The sequence below is a fragment of the Nannospalax galili genome, unplaced genomic scaffold (assembly GCF_000622305.1).
Source record: "Nannospalax galili isolate Female #2095 unplaced genomic scaffold, S.galili_v1.0 scaffold25, whole genome shotgun sequence".
NCBI classification, from domain to species: domain Eukaryota; kingdom Metazoa; phylum Chordata; class Mammalia; order Rodentia; family Spalacidae; genus Nannospalax; species Nannospalax galili.
In genome coordinates, this window is record NW_008355642.1 from 743339 (window position 1) to 759980 (window position 16642).

Consider the following 16642-nt stretch of genomic DNA (forward strand, 5'->3'; position numbering starts at 1 on the left):
CTCTCTCTCTCTCTCTCTCTCTCTCTCCCTCTCTTTCTCTTTCTCCATATATGTACGGGGGGATATGTGTGTATATAACAATAATAATCAAAGAATATGACAAGAAAATTGAGAGGGAATGGGGGAACCCGGGAGGAGTTGGTGGGAGACTGGGAGGGGCGAAAATAATGCAAAGACAATACTCATTTATGAAATGCTAAAAAAAATACTTTTCCCATGGGAAACAATTTGAACATCTGATAAAGATTATCAATTAAATCTCCTTCCCTAACAAAAAAAGGTTAAAAAATTTTTCAATAGAAGTTTATTTAGTTAATTACTGCTACTTAAAAGCCCTTCTTAGTCAAATGATACAATAGAAAACCCAACATCTTTCAAAAGAAATCTGTATTTCTCTCACAACACAGCATTCTATTCTTTTTATACAGCCACATATCACTTGAAGCATACAATCATCTTTTTAAAAGATTTTTGTTAGTGTATATTCATTGTATAAGATAATGGGCTTTCTTCTGACATTTTTGCACTTGTGTAACATGTTTATTGCTCATATTCAACACGTGTACTCTATTTATTTATTTATTTATTTATTTATTTATTTATTTACTTACTTACTTATGCAGGGCTCACAAAAAGGGTCTCCCTGTAGCCCCAGGTGACCTGGAACTCGTTATGTAGACTAGGCTGGTCTTGAACTCACAGAGATCTGCCTGCCTCTGCCTCCTGAGTACTGGGATTAAAGGTGTGTGCCACCATGCCAGGCTTCAAACCAAGTACTCTCTTCTCCTCCACTCCTCCGGTCCCCCTTTTCTTCCTCAACAGCCCCTTTCTACTTTTGTGGTTTTTTTTTTTTTTAAAAAAAAATCTAGAGTCTCCTTATGAGTAAAACATGTGATGTTTGTCCTCCCCCCCTCATTTTATCCTTTACTATTTAAACAATAAACATCGGTAGAATTCAAAGAATTCCTATGGTTACTAACTCAAATAGGCCTTTATTTTATTTTGGTTCTCTAACTAGTCACCCTTCACCTACCTCACCTTCTGTTTTTAATTAGTTTTGTACACTTGTTGATGAATTCCTCTTCAGACCCATACAAAATTAAGCAGACAAAAACCCAGCATAGAACTGGGGAAATAGATAGCAGACCCCAATCTTAGCTGAAGAAATATTGGCAACTGATTACTGCTGGGTGAGGAAGAGCAAATTTTCCTAAAGTGAGGGACTCTAGATAGACTGACTAGACCTCAAGAGATGAACTTGCACTGCGGGACATCTGGGGACACTAACTTGACACAATAGGCCTTAACACAAATGGCAGAATGTATGAATTCCAGTTGGGGGTGGGCTATGGGAGGATACCAGTGGGGAAGGGGGTATAAAGATGATTAAGATTGATTGAGATGTTCTGTATGAAATACATAAATATTCAATAAAAAATTAAAAAAATTGAAAATTGAAAATAAATACATTTTAAATACTAAATTTCAAAATATGATTTTATTGTTATTTTACCCAATACATTTTTTCTTATTTTAAAGAATGATAGGTATTTATAATTGAACTTTTAAATTATTGTTTTAAATTTTTTGTTTGTAAGATATTAAAATGTTAACTATGTTTTTTTAAAGCTACCTAATATTTCCTAGCCTAGAAATAAACTGCCTGAAATTTCCTTTTCATTAAAGTATAAGACTTGGTGCTAGAGAGATGGCTCACTGATTAAGAATACTGGTTGCCCCTGCAGAAGACTCATGTTTGATTCCTAGAATCCAAATGGCAGCTAACAACCATCCATAACTTCAGTTCTAGGAGAACTGACACCCTCTTCTGACTTCCTCAGACATTGCATGACACGGGTGCACTTACATACATACAGATGACATGCTCATACACATAAAATAAAAATATTTTTAAAAACATTTAAAAAAGCAAGACTTAATCATCTAAGAGGACTGCTCCAAAATAGTTGCAGGACTTCACACTGCATACTGGAAAAATTAGATTACTTAGTATTCCATGAAAGAGTCTCTGTGATTTGGCTGGAGGGTAACTTTCAAAGCTTAATTCTTATGATTCATTTTCTTAAATAATAATCTTCATTCAAACTCACTTCCCTTGTGCCATTGTTCTCTTCGCAATGTGCCGATTCTCTTGTCCTGTTTTGTTTGTTTGAGGCATGGTCTCCCTGTAGACCTAGCTGTAGACCTAGCTGACCTGGAATTTGTTATATATACCAAACTGGCCTAGATTCCACAGAAATCTGCCTGCCTCCATCTCCCGAGTTCTGGGATTAAGGGCATGCATCACTACACTCAGCTATGTTTTTTGTTTATAAACCCATTTTCATAGTCCGAAATTTCATTTGGTCTGCAAGATGCTACCTTGTGTTCATGCTACATTTTAAAAAATACTTTAAAAAATTTTTAAATACTATATATTTTTATAAGAAATGTTTGGTTGTCTGTCAACTTTTTAATTTTTTAAAATTTAATAACCACATGATTAGAAGAAGCATTTCATTACAGCTTTAACATATTCAGCAACAATTTTCAGAGCAAGGATATATCTCTTTCAAAAGTGGCTGGAAATTTTTAGGTTCACAGCTGAATTAATACAGCTATCCAATATTGAACTCAGTATAAACCCTGTAAGACATAAAATTGAATGGGTTTTTAACTTTTAAAGAAGATCTCCATTTTGTTTTAAAATATGCTGTTTCCTACATTTTTTAATGCTACTAACACCTAGATGTTTGTACATGTGTCTTTAATCTCTATGTGTCTGATTATTATTAATCACAGTGGGTTACACTCGGATCCTTAGTACCTGAGTATGGATATAAAGTCATCAGGTAGATTTCACTGGTAATGTTTATCACCTCTACTAATTAACATGAAGCAAATTTTTATGCTTCCTCCTCAATGTCTGTTTTAAAATTTGTTGATTTTTTGTGTATATATCATACAGAACATCCCAAACAATCTTATTCATCTATATATCCACTTCCCAAATGGTACTCTCCCATAGCCCCCCCCCCACTGGAGCCCAGATACTCTGTCATCCCTGTTACTGTCCACTGTGTTGTCGACACCCCCAGCCATTCCCCAGTGCTTGTTCATCTGCTGACTCTAGTCAGCTTATCTAGAGATCCTTGTTTTTAGGAAGATCAGCTGTTCCTCATCTAGCAGCAATCAGTTGTCAATATTACTTTAGATAAGATTGGGGTCTGCTGTTCATTTTCTCAGTTCTATTCTGGATTACTGTCTGGGAGTCTTTTGGGCCACCCTGGCCCATAACTCAGAGGAAGGTATCTCCTGTCTGGCATTGTTTCTTGTTACATAGCCTTTATCTGTACATGTGGACTTTTAAAATATTACATTGACCCCATTAATCTTTGGTTATACTTCCTTTTGGGTGTTTAAGAACCTACAATTGGCCCGGATAAACCAATTTATTTTTCCTCTTAAGGTTGTTTGAGGATCTGTTTAAAAATACTTTTTTAAAAAAATTATTTATTATTTTTATTTTATGTGTATGAGTGTATTGCCTGCATGTAAGTGAGTGCACCCATGTCGTGCAATGCCACAGAGGTCAGAAGAGGGCTTCAGATTCCCCTGGAACTGGAGTTAAGGACAGTTCATAGCCCCCATGTGGGTGCTGGGAATCAGCAGTCAGTGCTCTTAACCGCTGAGCCATCTCTCCAGTCCCACATGATACATTTTTTAATGTATCCATCAACTATATATTTGATAGCAAGAACCAAGCTTAAAAATTGGGAAGCAATGGTCTGCTTCCTTTTCCCTTCCCACATAAAAGCAATCTCTCTCTTCTTCTCACAGAAAATGGATACTTACTATGTGACATCATCTCCACTGGATTGTGCTTCTATATGGTCACTCTTATCTTTCCCTACCAGACTGATCTCCAAACTTTGTAAAGTTTTTATATAAGGAGGCATTTGAGAAACATACGCTAAATAAGTGAATATGTATTTATTTAATTTCTATGGAGCAAGGTCATTTTTTTTTTAATTTAAAAGATTATTTTCATTTTAAGCAGACTTAATTTTTAAGTGTTTTATTTAGGAGTTTTATGTGTATGAGTGTTTTGTCTGCATGTATGTTAGATCATTATGTGCATGAATGCCTACAGGGATCAGAGAAGGCATCAGATTCCCTAGAACTGGAGTTATAGATGGTTGTCAGCCACATGTTTTTGCTGGGAAACAAACCCAGGTCCTCTGTAAGAGCAGCCAGTGCTCTTAACTGCTGAGCTATCTCTCCACCCCCTAATTTTAATTTTATAAAAACCAACAGAAACACTGGGCGTGGTGGCACACTCCTGTAGTCCCAGCACTTGGGAGGCAGAGGCAGGCGGATCTCTGTGAGTTCAAGGCCAGCCTGGTCTACATAGTGAGTTCCAGGACAGCTTGGGCTACAGGGAGACCCTGTCTCAAAAAGACAAAAAAATAAAAATAAAAATAAAAAAATAATAGAACCAATCTCAAAAGAAACAGTTTATACTTCAAGAGAAAATAAAATACAACGCACACATCCTTTAAGGACATTAACATTTAAAATAACTAACCTACCTGAAAACCTAAGAATTGTTTCTGTGCCAGTGTTCTCAGTACTGCACAAGTATAAAATTAATTGAGATAAAGTAGCTATTTATTATGAAATATTGCCATTCTTTTCTACTTCTTATTTTCTTCCTGTTTGCATTATTTTCATTTTGGCAAAGGAAGCTATCATGTCAAAGGAGGTGGGGGAATGGTCACATGTAAAAGCAACATTTTGATTAGGTTTGTGGAGTGTGAACAGGGCACAGATATCATGGCCATATGCAAGTCTCATGCATAGATATAATGAGTTTTCTTCTCTTGTTACCATCTAAAAATACTAGCAATAAGGGGTTGGAGATATGGTACAGCAGTTAAGTGCATTGGTTGCTCTTGCAGAGGAAACAGGTTTACTTCCCAGCAACCCACATGGCAGCTAACAATTGTCTGTAGCTCCAGTTCCAGGAGATCTGACACCCTCTTCTGACCTCCACAGGCATTGCATGACATGGGTGCACTTACATATATACACACTCATACACATAAAATAAAAGTAATAAATAAAATATTAAAAAAGAAAGTATCAGCAATAATAGTAGCATCTTATGTAATAGTATACAGTAGGTGATAAAGATTATATTATATATTCATTATTATATTTACTATCCACAGAAATCTTAGGAAGTAGATGCTATTATTATTCCCATTTAACATTGAGGAAAGGGAAGCTCAGAGAAGTTGTTACTTTCCTACATACACAAAGCCAGTAAGTAGAGGAATAAGATAAAGCACTATGTTCAAATCTTCACTCTGTTTCATCTCTTACTTTTTGTTTGCTTCCTTTCCATTTTTTTTTTTTTTGTTTGCCTGTTTGTTGGAGACAGGGTATCACTACATAGCACCAGTTGGCCTCAATTCTGGCTTCAAAGAGATCTCAGAGAGATCTGTTTGCGTCTGCCTCCTGAGCCCTGGGATTAAAAGAGTGCACTACCATAACTGGCTTCTTTTTAAGTGTGTGGATGTGAGTAAGCATGCAGTAGGTGTTGAACCAAGGGCCTATTGATGCTAACCATACATTTTCTGACTGGGCTACATCTCTACTCCACATTTCATTTCATTTTTAACTGTAGTGAAATACTTATAACATAAAAGTTATGTGTCCTGAACAGCCTTGTTTCCTTTGAGGGGTGGGGCATGCTGCAGATAATTGATTGTGGAGAGCTAGCCCCAGAGGGAAGGGCTTTCTGCCCCATCTTGGGACAGAAGCCATAAACCGCAGGTAGCTGCAGGAGTGGAGGGAAAGATGGCCCTGGGTACGAGAGGGGGCATTTACTGACCTGGGGTGAGTCTGCAGACCCAAGATGCGTGGGCGAAAGTTAACAGAGACTTTGGGGGGTGCTGAAGCTATCTGGAATGGTGGGCCACACAGAGCTGGGTGCCAGGTGTCGGATGTTCCTTTCTTTATAAGTTTCTCCATTTCCCCCTCCCTACCCAAGATATAAAATGAAAATTTAGATAAAAATGTTATGTGGTTTGTCCGATAGCATCCTGAACATGAGACCCTGAAAAAAATGAGGGTGGGTCAAACAGAGAGTGGGAAGGTGAAAATTTAGTGGGACAATTTATCATCTAAAGCAATTTTAGGTTTATGTTTCAATAGTATTAAGAAGGGCACACTTTTTACCACCATGTATCTCCAGAGACCTTTTCATCTTCTGAAAGTAAAACTCTGTGCCCAATAAACAATTCCATATTTTCTTTCCCTACAGAGGCTGACAACAATTATACTTTGTCGCTATGAATGTTGTATACTTCATGAGTGGAAAGATGCAATATTTTTCTGTTCATTACTAACCTATTTCACTTAGCATTAGGTCCTCAAGATTCAACCATATATCTTGCTCAAATTTTTCTTCCTTCGTTATACTGAACAACAATCTAATGTTGTTTATAATACTTATTTTTGTTTCATCTGTTTATGGGTATTTGTGTAGCTTCTACCTTTTGGCTATTGAGAATAATGCTACTATGAACACAAGTGGATGGACAATCTCTTAAAGACCTTGCTTTCAACTCTAGATATACACCTAGATATAGAATAGCTTAATTATCTAGTAATTCTATTTTAAGTTTTGGAGACACTGTCATACTATTTCAAAGGCTTTACTCTTTACCACTAATTGGTAGCTACTTTCTCACACCAGCTGCCTAGAATGATAACAAGCAGACCAGCATTTGTTCTCTATAAAAAAGGAAAATAAGTGTTTGACCACCCACAAATCTGAATAAATGGTTAGAAGACTTCCATGAATGTCAATTATTTCACCCCCAAGGAATCAAATAAGGCAGGGAATAATTCCTATCATGACATCAAAATGAAAATCCACAGAAAAAATAGTCTGGCCTATGATGATTTTTCTGTGTGAGGTATGTGGGCATTCTTTCATATATAGCAGTACTTTCAAGGAATAAGTGACATATTTCGAGGGTTCTCTGATAAAACTCTATGAATTTGGGAAGGTCACATCCTTCAAATAATCTCAGGGTGTTTTTTTGTTTTGCATTTTTAATTGAATTTTTGCAATTGTCATACAATATAGTTTGATAGCATTTAGATCCACTCCTCTCTCTGCATCTTCCCCACCCCCCTTAATAGACATATATATATGACTAATGAAGTATGATTTGTGTCACCCAATGTCCTTTAATGCAGATCCATCCATGAATCCCACTTAGTTGCAACCCTGTAAGACACCGTCTTTTCCCTTCCCCGCAGTCATTAATTGCCAAAAAATTAATGACAGTGATAAACACAGTACTGTGACCCTAAACAAATGATGTCACCTTTCTGAACCTTAATTTTCCTCATCTATAAAAAGAGGATAATGGTAAGTCTTGCAGGCGTGGTGGTGCATGCCTTTAATCCCAGCACTCGGGAGGCAGAGGCAGGCGGATCTCTGTGAGTTCAAGGCCAGCGTGGTCTATATAGTGAATTCCAGGACAGCTGGGGCTACAGCGAAACCCTGTCTCAAAAAGACCAAAAAAAAGAGGATAATGGTAAGTCTTACTTAACTGGGTTATAGGAAAGATTAAGTGAATAAACAAATAGTATCAACCCACATTCCACACTGTAACTATATATTATATGCATTCAATAAATAGAAAATGCTATTAATATTATTTTCAAGACTCTCAATGTAAGAGACACAAACATATTTGTCTACATAAAGACAAATAAATATGAATTTTAATAGGCACTTCATTTGTAAAAGCCAAGAATGGGAAATAGTCTAGAGAGTTATGCTGTATCAACAGCATCAGTTGTCAACTTGACACACCTGGGTAGAAGGAACATCAATTGAGAAATTTCATTTATTGGATTGGCCTGTGGTTATGTCTGTGAATTGTTTTTTTTCTTATTTATTTATTTATTTATTTATTTATTTATTTATTTATTTATTTTGACAGAGTCTCCCTAGCAGCCAGCTCCAGCCTGTCTCAAACTCGCTATGAAGACCAGACTGGCCTCCATCATAGATCTACCTGCCTCTGCTGGGATTAAAGATATGATGCACCATGCTGGCATTGGAGCATTTTCTTGATTGATGAGTGATGTGGGAGGGCTCAGCACACTGTGGGTGGTGCTATCCCCAGGCACCAGGCCCTGTGTTGTATAAGAAAGTAGACTGAGCATAGGTAAGGGGAGCAAGCCACTAAACAGCAGCATCCCTCCATGGTCTGTACTCCAGTTTCCCAGCCCAAGTTCATGACTTGACTTTCCTTGATGATTATGGTGGTTAGAATGAGAATGTCCCCCTTGGCTCCAAGTATTTGGACATTTTGTCCCCAGTTGGTAGAGCTGTTTTGGGTAGTCTTAGAAGGTGTGGCTATGCTGAAGGAAGCACACCACTGGGTGCAGGCTTTGAGAATTCTTAAGTCTTCCCTGATCTCCAATCACTCTCTGCTTCCTGTGCCCACTTGAAGTTGTGAGGGCTTAGGTTCTGTTCCTCCTCTACCCACCTCTGCCACCATGCCTTCCCACCATGATGGACTCTTGCCCATTTGGAACTGTAAGGTCAAAAAACAAACTCTTCCTTTTATATGTTCCCTTGGTCATGATGTTCCTATCACAGCAACAGGAAAGTAACTAATAGAGTAATTTATATCAGAGAATGAGCTTTTAGTTGTGAAGAATCTGACTATGTGGGGTTTGGGAAGAATGTGAAAGAGTTTAGAAGTTTGGGCTAGAAAAGCAGATGACGTAAGCAGAGCTTAATAGACCTTTCTAGTAGATGCCCAGAAGAAAGTAGTGCTCAGAACAATGTAGTTTCAGAAGGAAATAAGTACTTAAGCAGTAATTGGGATATTTTGGCAAAGAGTCTGGCTAGAGTCTGCCCACAGCCAAAAAGCTTGCCTGAGGCTAAGTTGAAAAGCAATGGACTAATATATCTGGTGGAAGAAATTTCAAGACAGCCTAAAGTAGAAATGGTGGCATGGCTAATAATGGTGAATATTATGCAGATCTACAGTGAAAAGGAGCAAATGGGGCAGAAGGAAATACTGAATGTATAGTTTGAATTGAAAAAGAACACTACGATGAGATGAAGGGCAGGATCCTTTGAAAAGAAGGTTAAAGTGATTAAGGAGGGGCCTAGAGATTTGTACTTAAGCAATGGACAGAGTGCCTCCAGAGCAAGACCACATGCAGCTAAGCCTCCAACTTGAGAAAGGAAAATGCTGCAGGGATTTTCTACTAGAAAATCACTGAAGAGAAAAGGTTCTAAAATGGAGAAATCAGGCTGGGGTCCATCCCAAACTTTTAGCCAGACTTGGCAGTGTCATTCACATGGTGCTGGCTTTAGAGACATGAAAGATGCAAGAGTGAAGGGGTCATTAGTTCTTCCTCTGAGGTTTTAGAGTGCCGCCAGGGCCAGGCAGCATGTAGCAGGGGCTCCCCTGCATAAAGAAGGTCCTGACAGGCCATTGTGTGAAGCTGTGAAGGTGAAGCCTGGTTGACAGTGGAGACCCCAAGAAGGTGTTCATGATGCCAGAGCTGTGAGGCATCTGCCAAGAAGACCTGCATACAGGGAGTGGTACCAGCCCAAGAACAAATCTGGAGAGGCTGAGTCATCTAAGCCCTTTGGGAATAAAGTCCCAGAGGTTGGATATGGAGCTACTGGATTTGATATTTTCCCTGCTGGTTTTCAGTCTTATTTTGGTCTGGTATTTCCTCACTGTGCCTCTCTTCCTCCGTTTTGGAAGAGGAATGTGTATTTAGTTCTACTATATGTTGAGAGTATGTAATTTGTCTTTTGATTTCATAGGGGCTTACAGTTAAGAGATTGTCCTAAGATGCAGAAGAGACTTTAGACTACAGACTCTTGAATAGTAAAGAGACTGCTAAAGACTATGGGGACTTTATAGGTGGGACTAAATGCATGTTGAATTTTATATGGTCATGAACCTATGAGGGCCAGGGAGTGGAATGTGGTGATATGAATGAGAGTGTCCCCTATAGGCTCCAAGCATTTGAACATTGTGCCCCCAGTTTGTGGTGCTGTTTTGGGAGGTCTCAGAAAGTGTGGCTATGCTGGAGGAAGCATGTCACTGGGGATGAACTTAGAGAGTTCTTAAGCCTTGTGGGATCTCCATTCATACTCTGTTTCCTGTGCCTACTTGAAGATGTGAGAGCTTAGCTTCTGCTCCTCGGCCAACCACCTCTGCCACCATGCCTCCCTGCGATGATGGACTCTTGTCCCTTTGTAACCATAAGCTCAAATAAACGCTTCCTTTTATAAGTTCCCTTTATCATGGTGTTTCTATCACAGCAACAGAAAGGTAACTAATACAATGATGGACTCTGAACTGTTAGCCAAATAAACCCTTTCCTCCCAAAGTTGTTTTTTATCACAGCAATAGGAAAGCTAACTAAGAAGAGAGCCTTGAGTGGGTGAATAGTTAAACAAATGGTAGTACAATTTATGCCATGGAATACTGCTTGGCAATAAAGGGAACAAACAATACATACAACAAGATGGATGACTCTTAGAAGAAATACAACGAATGAAAAAGCTAATTCCAGAAGTTTACATACTATATTATTTCACTTGCATGAAATTTATATAAAGGCAAAACTATTTTTTTTAGTCTTTCTGAGAGAGTCTTGCTTTAGATCCAGCTGGCCTGGAAGTGGCTATGTGGACAAGACTGGCCTTGATGTTGCAAAGATTCCCCTGCCTCTGCCTCCCAAGTGCTGGGATAGGAGGCATGTGCCACCATGCCCAGCTGTATAAAGGCAAATCTTTAAAAGCAGACGGATTAGTGATTGGTAAAGGCTATGAGTAGAACCAGTTAGGAAAAATGGAAAGCAGTTATGAACACTTTTACGGGGGTTCTATATGTGTTATAAAACTTGATTATTGGGGCTAGAAAGATGGCTCAGTGGTTAAGAACACTGGTTGTTCTTGCAGAAGACCCGGGTTCGAATCCCAGCACCCATATGGCTGCTAACTAATGTCTGTAACTCCAGTCCCAGGGGATTCGACAGCCTCTTCTCTCTGCCACAGGCATTGCACGGCACAGGTTCACTTACCTACATGCAGGCAATACATGCATACACATAAAATAAAAATAATAAATAAAATTAAAAAAATAAAACTTGATTATAATGATAGCAACATGGGACCACAAATTTACTAAAAATTTATTGTAGCTTTAACAATAGGTAAATTTCATGTATGGAAATTATGGCTTTTAAAAGAGTTTGTGTTTAAAATCTGAGCGTATGAAGCTGGATGCATATAACTTCATTCTGCTAGATCTTATGTTACAATGGTCAAGAGAAACAATTTTCAGTTTTCCACTTACCGAGGGATGTGCTGCTATGTATCCATGTGCACTTTTATCTGAAAAGTCAGAATAAATATGTCACCTTTGTTTCATAAATCCTACCTAAAAACTACATATCTTTGATGAGAAGAAAATTTTAGTATTAAGTCTATGACAAACATCAGGTTTTTCTCCCCCTAAAATAGCTCACAATAGTACCTGACTATATTTTCAGCCAGTTATTTTACAAAAATAATGAAGGCCTTCATTATAACTCATCAATATGGACGAATACCAATATTACTATTCCTGAGTACTATGAGTCTGTACATCTATATATAAGATTTCTTTTTCTTTTTGCCCTTTTCCTCTTCTCCTTTTTTATTCCTTCCTTTTGTATTCTCTTTTGATTCTCATCTTCTCTTCCCTTTCCCCTTTGATCCAATCAGTTTCAACACTAGAACATTCAGAAAGCAAATAGTGAGCTTTACTCAGCTCAGTATCAGGAAACAACTCATATACTGTTGAGTTTTAGCAATTTTAAAGAATTCATTTTTGTAAGCTGAAAGAACTTGGCAACTAGTAAATGGATTAGACAGCAATGTCAACCTCAAGTAAAGAGCAAACTGAGAAACACTGGGTATTAGTGGTTACAATGAAATGATTTGCTGGCTCTATGTTCAGTCCTGGCCATTTGTGGTTCTAGCTTAGGATCATGTTTCCCCATGTAAAGCACTGTTTGATAAGGCAATGGAGCCTGGCGTGCTGGCACACACCTTTAATCCCAGCACTCAAGAGGCAGAGTCAAATGGATCTCTGTGAGACAGAGGCCAGTCTGGTCTACATGGAACTGTCTCTGACATTTAGTCCAGATGGAAGACTAAATAGCATAACAAAATATCACTGTGATGGCTTTCTTTTTCAAGTTTTGAACAATGGAGGGGAATTAAACAATATTCGCTTATCAAAAAGATCCACTTAGTATGTGAGTGGCTTGCGTCTTCAAATTTGAGATTTGATGCTTGAGACTTTCTTTCCCTTCCAAATGCATCCTCACACCATTTCCAAAGACTATTCAACCATCTTAGATTTAGATCCAATGACAAATGGTAGGACCTCATTACTTAGCTGGGCTAGTGATAACAGTATTCCCTTCTCTTTCAATGTTAATTAACTTGTTCTACAGGGACAATTCAGATCACTTTTCTCAAAAAATAAAATTATGAAACAAATGAAATGTGTACACACTAGCAAATATAATCATAGTGTGACATTAACATGACTATTTCAATCTCTAAAAATAGCAAGACATGTCTTCCCCTACCCTCAATTTGGGAATTCGATCAAAATAGCTTGACAATCACAAAATTTGTTCCATATTATCATGGTATAAATCAATAAATGTAAGAAAAAAATAGATTCCTAGAGAGCATTGCTTGATCCTTACACCTCTTACTTCTCACCCATTTGACAAGACTTAATCTTTAATGACTGCCTAGATTCATACCAATGAAAAGACAAAATAACAATTGACGAGTCAAGGTAACAAATACTGCTTCACTGAAGAATTTCTTCATTTGTGGTGTAACAAAATCCAGCTTAAAAAAAGCTTCTACCATCACCTTAAGTTATACTGAAATTACTGCTATTGCAGAAAGTACTAAAACTGTCTTCAATAGTCTACACACATTTTGTTCTAATCATGAGCTCCTGAAAACTGGAATGCATTCTTCACCTTTTGATACCATAGAATTCCTCTCACCTCCTGATGTAAAGCTCATGTATTTCTGGTTGTTGACTGTTTCTTTGGAATCATAGAATTTGAGGACATCTAAAACAGCTTGTGGGTTCTTCTTCTGTTCCAGCTTTGTTATGTTGGAGGTTTGGAGTAATCGTGCCCATTGCTCAGGAATTCCCTGTGGACAACCAAAGGGAAAGAATGGCAGCTCAGAATATTTGTCAGTAGCATCTGCATGTTCCAGTAAAGTTCTTCACCAAGAAGCCCATGCTACCTGTAGGATTATACTTGGGAAACTGAAGTTACATTCTAGATTTTACGTTAGTAACTGAATAATGCAATCATTCTCTCCTCTAATTAAAACACATAGGTAAAACTAGGATCCAACTTAAAAAGGGTGGGTGAGAGTATGAGTGTGATTGAAAAAAAAAGCGCATGAAAATCACCTCCATATTGACTCTGCTCATCCATGAAATGATGTTTACGGCTTAGCTTATTGTTTTCTGGTGACTCAGGGCAGACATAGCAAGACTTCTCTAAATTTGTGCACAGCATAGTATAGTGCAAATCAATGGCTTTTCATAAGTAACATCAGCTCTTTCTCAGTATGCTGTAAATTTATCCATTAGAATAAAAGGAATGCCTCAGCCATGGCCAGATTACACTTTCTGCTTATAAAGTGTAATTTAGGGGATCTAGGGCTTTAAAATAAGGTCAAATTGGGAGGAGATGGAACTCGAATTGTGGAGGAGCAATAACTACTGAGATACTAAGCAGTAACATTAATGCTGCTTTGGGCATTTTCCCTGCAGCTTTCTCCAGGGCATGGCTTCCTCTTCTCCTCATTTTCTCCCTTCCTCCCTACTTCATTCATTGGCCACATAGAAGGTGGGGACTATAAAACCGCATCAAAACCTTTTGAGAATTTGCAATGAATACTATAAAACATTTAGAGCAGAGAGGAGAGAATATTTAGTAATCTAACCAAGGAGAATTATAAAAATTAGAGAGGTTAGCTTTGCCCTGAGTGTTCAATATTCTTTCCTGCATGTTCAACCTGCAGATGTCCCCATTTCATAATTATTCAACCTCCAAGAACAAGTTGGAGAGAGAAACAGACACACTATTCCTGAAGTGCATCCAGATACAATTTATGTGGCTTTGTTCTATGAAGTCTCGGTAAAACAATGTGTGACGTGGGCCTCCAGAGTTTGGGAATGACAACAAAAAAGTGAGATAAGCCAAGCAACAACTCTACTGCACACACATGAACCTGCTGCTGCAGTGCTATGACATCTCAAAGAAGCACTTTGATGCAAGCTTCTTTTGGGCCTGTGACGCACCTCTGGGAGCTTCCCTGGGCACATCTGTGAGCCATAGAGATCTGGCTGTAATGGACGTAAATAAAGAAAGAAAAGAAAGTTAAAAGAGAATGTGGGATAACTTAGAAGGTGGGAGGAGATGAAATCAATGGGTCTGAATGGGGGAGTCCCTTTTAAAAGTGGGGCGGTTATGGAAATAGGGAGGTATTAACTAAATCAGGGACAGGACAGGCTACAGGACAACAGATTTAAGAGAACAGAGAAAATAATAGTGTTCCAAAGTTTGGATGTATAATTCCACATTTGGTCAGATGCATCCTCCATAAGTAGGCAATTATATAAATTACCATTAAATTGTTGGAAAAATTACTAAAAAATTTAGTAAAATTGAAATGCAGCAACCTGAAATTGGAGGGACAAAGGATGACATCATGAAAAGCTTTGAAAATAATTTGTAAGTTGTTTTTATAACTGGATGATCACAGGTAACCAATAACCATGTGATGAACTTACGAATTTCAGTTCCCAATTCTGGTTAAGCAATTTGAGTTTCACATTGGAAGTTTCTATGTGGCTAAAATTCAAAGAAAGGATGGCTATCTGGCATTTGGTTCTCATTGATATATTTCTTTTGTATTTTGTAGCTAAAGTTATGGGTGGCTTAGAGAAAATGAGAGAGAAGCCATTCCCACACAGCCAGATATGATATTTAGGTCTATTAAGCATTTAGATGAGGCAAAGGGAAAACATTTCATTTCAAGCCATGTATGAATAATGTCCATTTAATGCTATAGATCCCACACCCCACTTCCCACAAATAAGATCAGATATAAATTAACAGCTTTTAAAAAAATTAACAGCTTTGCCTAATTTAAGATATCTGAAATGCTAGAGGAACATGCTTTGGCCCAGCTGCTTTGGTTTGGGATAGATGATGTCCTTGATTCCTGGCATTTAGGGTTACTCCAAGCACAGTGAAACAATAGTTTTACATGCAGTCATCACACAGATTGATGCTAAAGCCTTAAGCCAAAACTTGGAACTCAGGAGCCCATGCGTGATCCCAGTTCTGATTCTAAGTGCAATTAATAGCATTTGGTTAATACTGTAATGGCCAAAGGAGTTATTAAGTGTTACAAGTCCAGGTATGCATTGCACATAACCACTAAAGCAGACTTCACTGGCATGATCATTACTATATTCATTAGAATATTTGTATGTATTATACATTCCCATGGCACTTCTAATCTTTTATAATAGTTGTGTGATCATTAGAGAGCAGAAAAAATGCTGCCAGTTGCAGCAGGTCATCCCGATAACTCTACTTACCACTCTACACTACTGACATAATTTCTCTTTTCTAACTTGAGGCAAACCAGTTTATCAAGAAGACATGATTACTTAAATTTGAGCATATGTCACAGTGGCACATAATCAGAAAAAGCCATCTCATTACTCCAAATTGAGGAACAAATCTAAAAAGTTAGGCAGCTAATGGAGACCTAAGTGTCTGAGCATCAGAAGCAGGAGCACATATCGATGCCTGACCATATAGACAATAATAAGTAGATGTACATCAAGCTGGGGAGTGTCCAGTGTAGCCCAGGAGAATGGCAGCATGATATAACAGGCCAAGCATTTATCTTATCATAAGAAATGATAATTTATATCACTCATACCATTTTTCCCTCTGATTGACTTGAAGCGACCGTCACAGGTCTAGAGGTCTGGAAAGGGGAGTTCTGAAGTATTTGGGACAAAAATGGCAATATAAAGGGTAAGGACTTGTAATAATTCAGTACCCCGTATCTTACTTCCCAACCTAATCTTAGCTTTAGGGTCTAAGTGTATGCCCATGTATACAAGGTTATATGAGCCAATTAGCCATTAGGGTAATCACCAAGCAACATATCAAACCAGTGTTCAATTATTCAAAAGAACAGGTTCTTGTAATATTACTGAACTACAGTTCAGCAAATTGCTCATTCAACCTCCACAATCACAATCATCAGCTTTAGCAATATGATTTCCCCCAACAGACAAAGATTTAATGATATGTATAGCTGTTTTAAGACCCACTTCTAAATCCTACCAATAAAATATTTTTCAAGTTTATTTTCTTTGTAATTTTAAATTTTAAACATTAACTAGCATAGTAAATATAAATCATGTTAAGATACAAAAAAGAAGGC

The 16642-nt window shown here is 37.8% G+C and overlaps 1 protein-coding gene across 5 annotated transcripts in view; it reads right to left on the reverse strand.

Annotated features, from left to right (window-relative positions):
- Positions 1 to 16642, reverse strand: part of Pak3 (p21 (RAC1) activated kinase 3) — a 290822-nt gene that overhangs the window by 67858 nt on the left and 206322 nt on the right. For 3 of the 5 annotated variants that reach the window (XM_029556029.1, XM_008852949.2, XM_029556028.1), the window contains 2 exons: positions 13153 to 13306; positions 11430 to 11467 (listed from right to left, as the gene is read on the reverse strand). In XM_029556029.1, the coding sequence (XP_029411889.1) occupies positions 11430 to 11467; positions 13153 to 13306 (192 nt within the window). Of the gene's footprint in view, positions 1 to 11429; positions 11468 to 13152; positions 13307 to 14471; positions 14517 to 16642 lie in introns of all 5 variants that reach the window. The other 2 variants (XM_008852948.3, XM_029556026.1) reach the window with 1 other exon arrangement.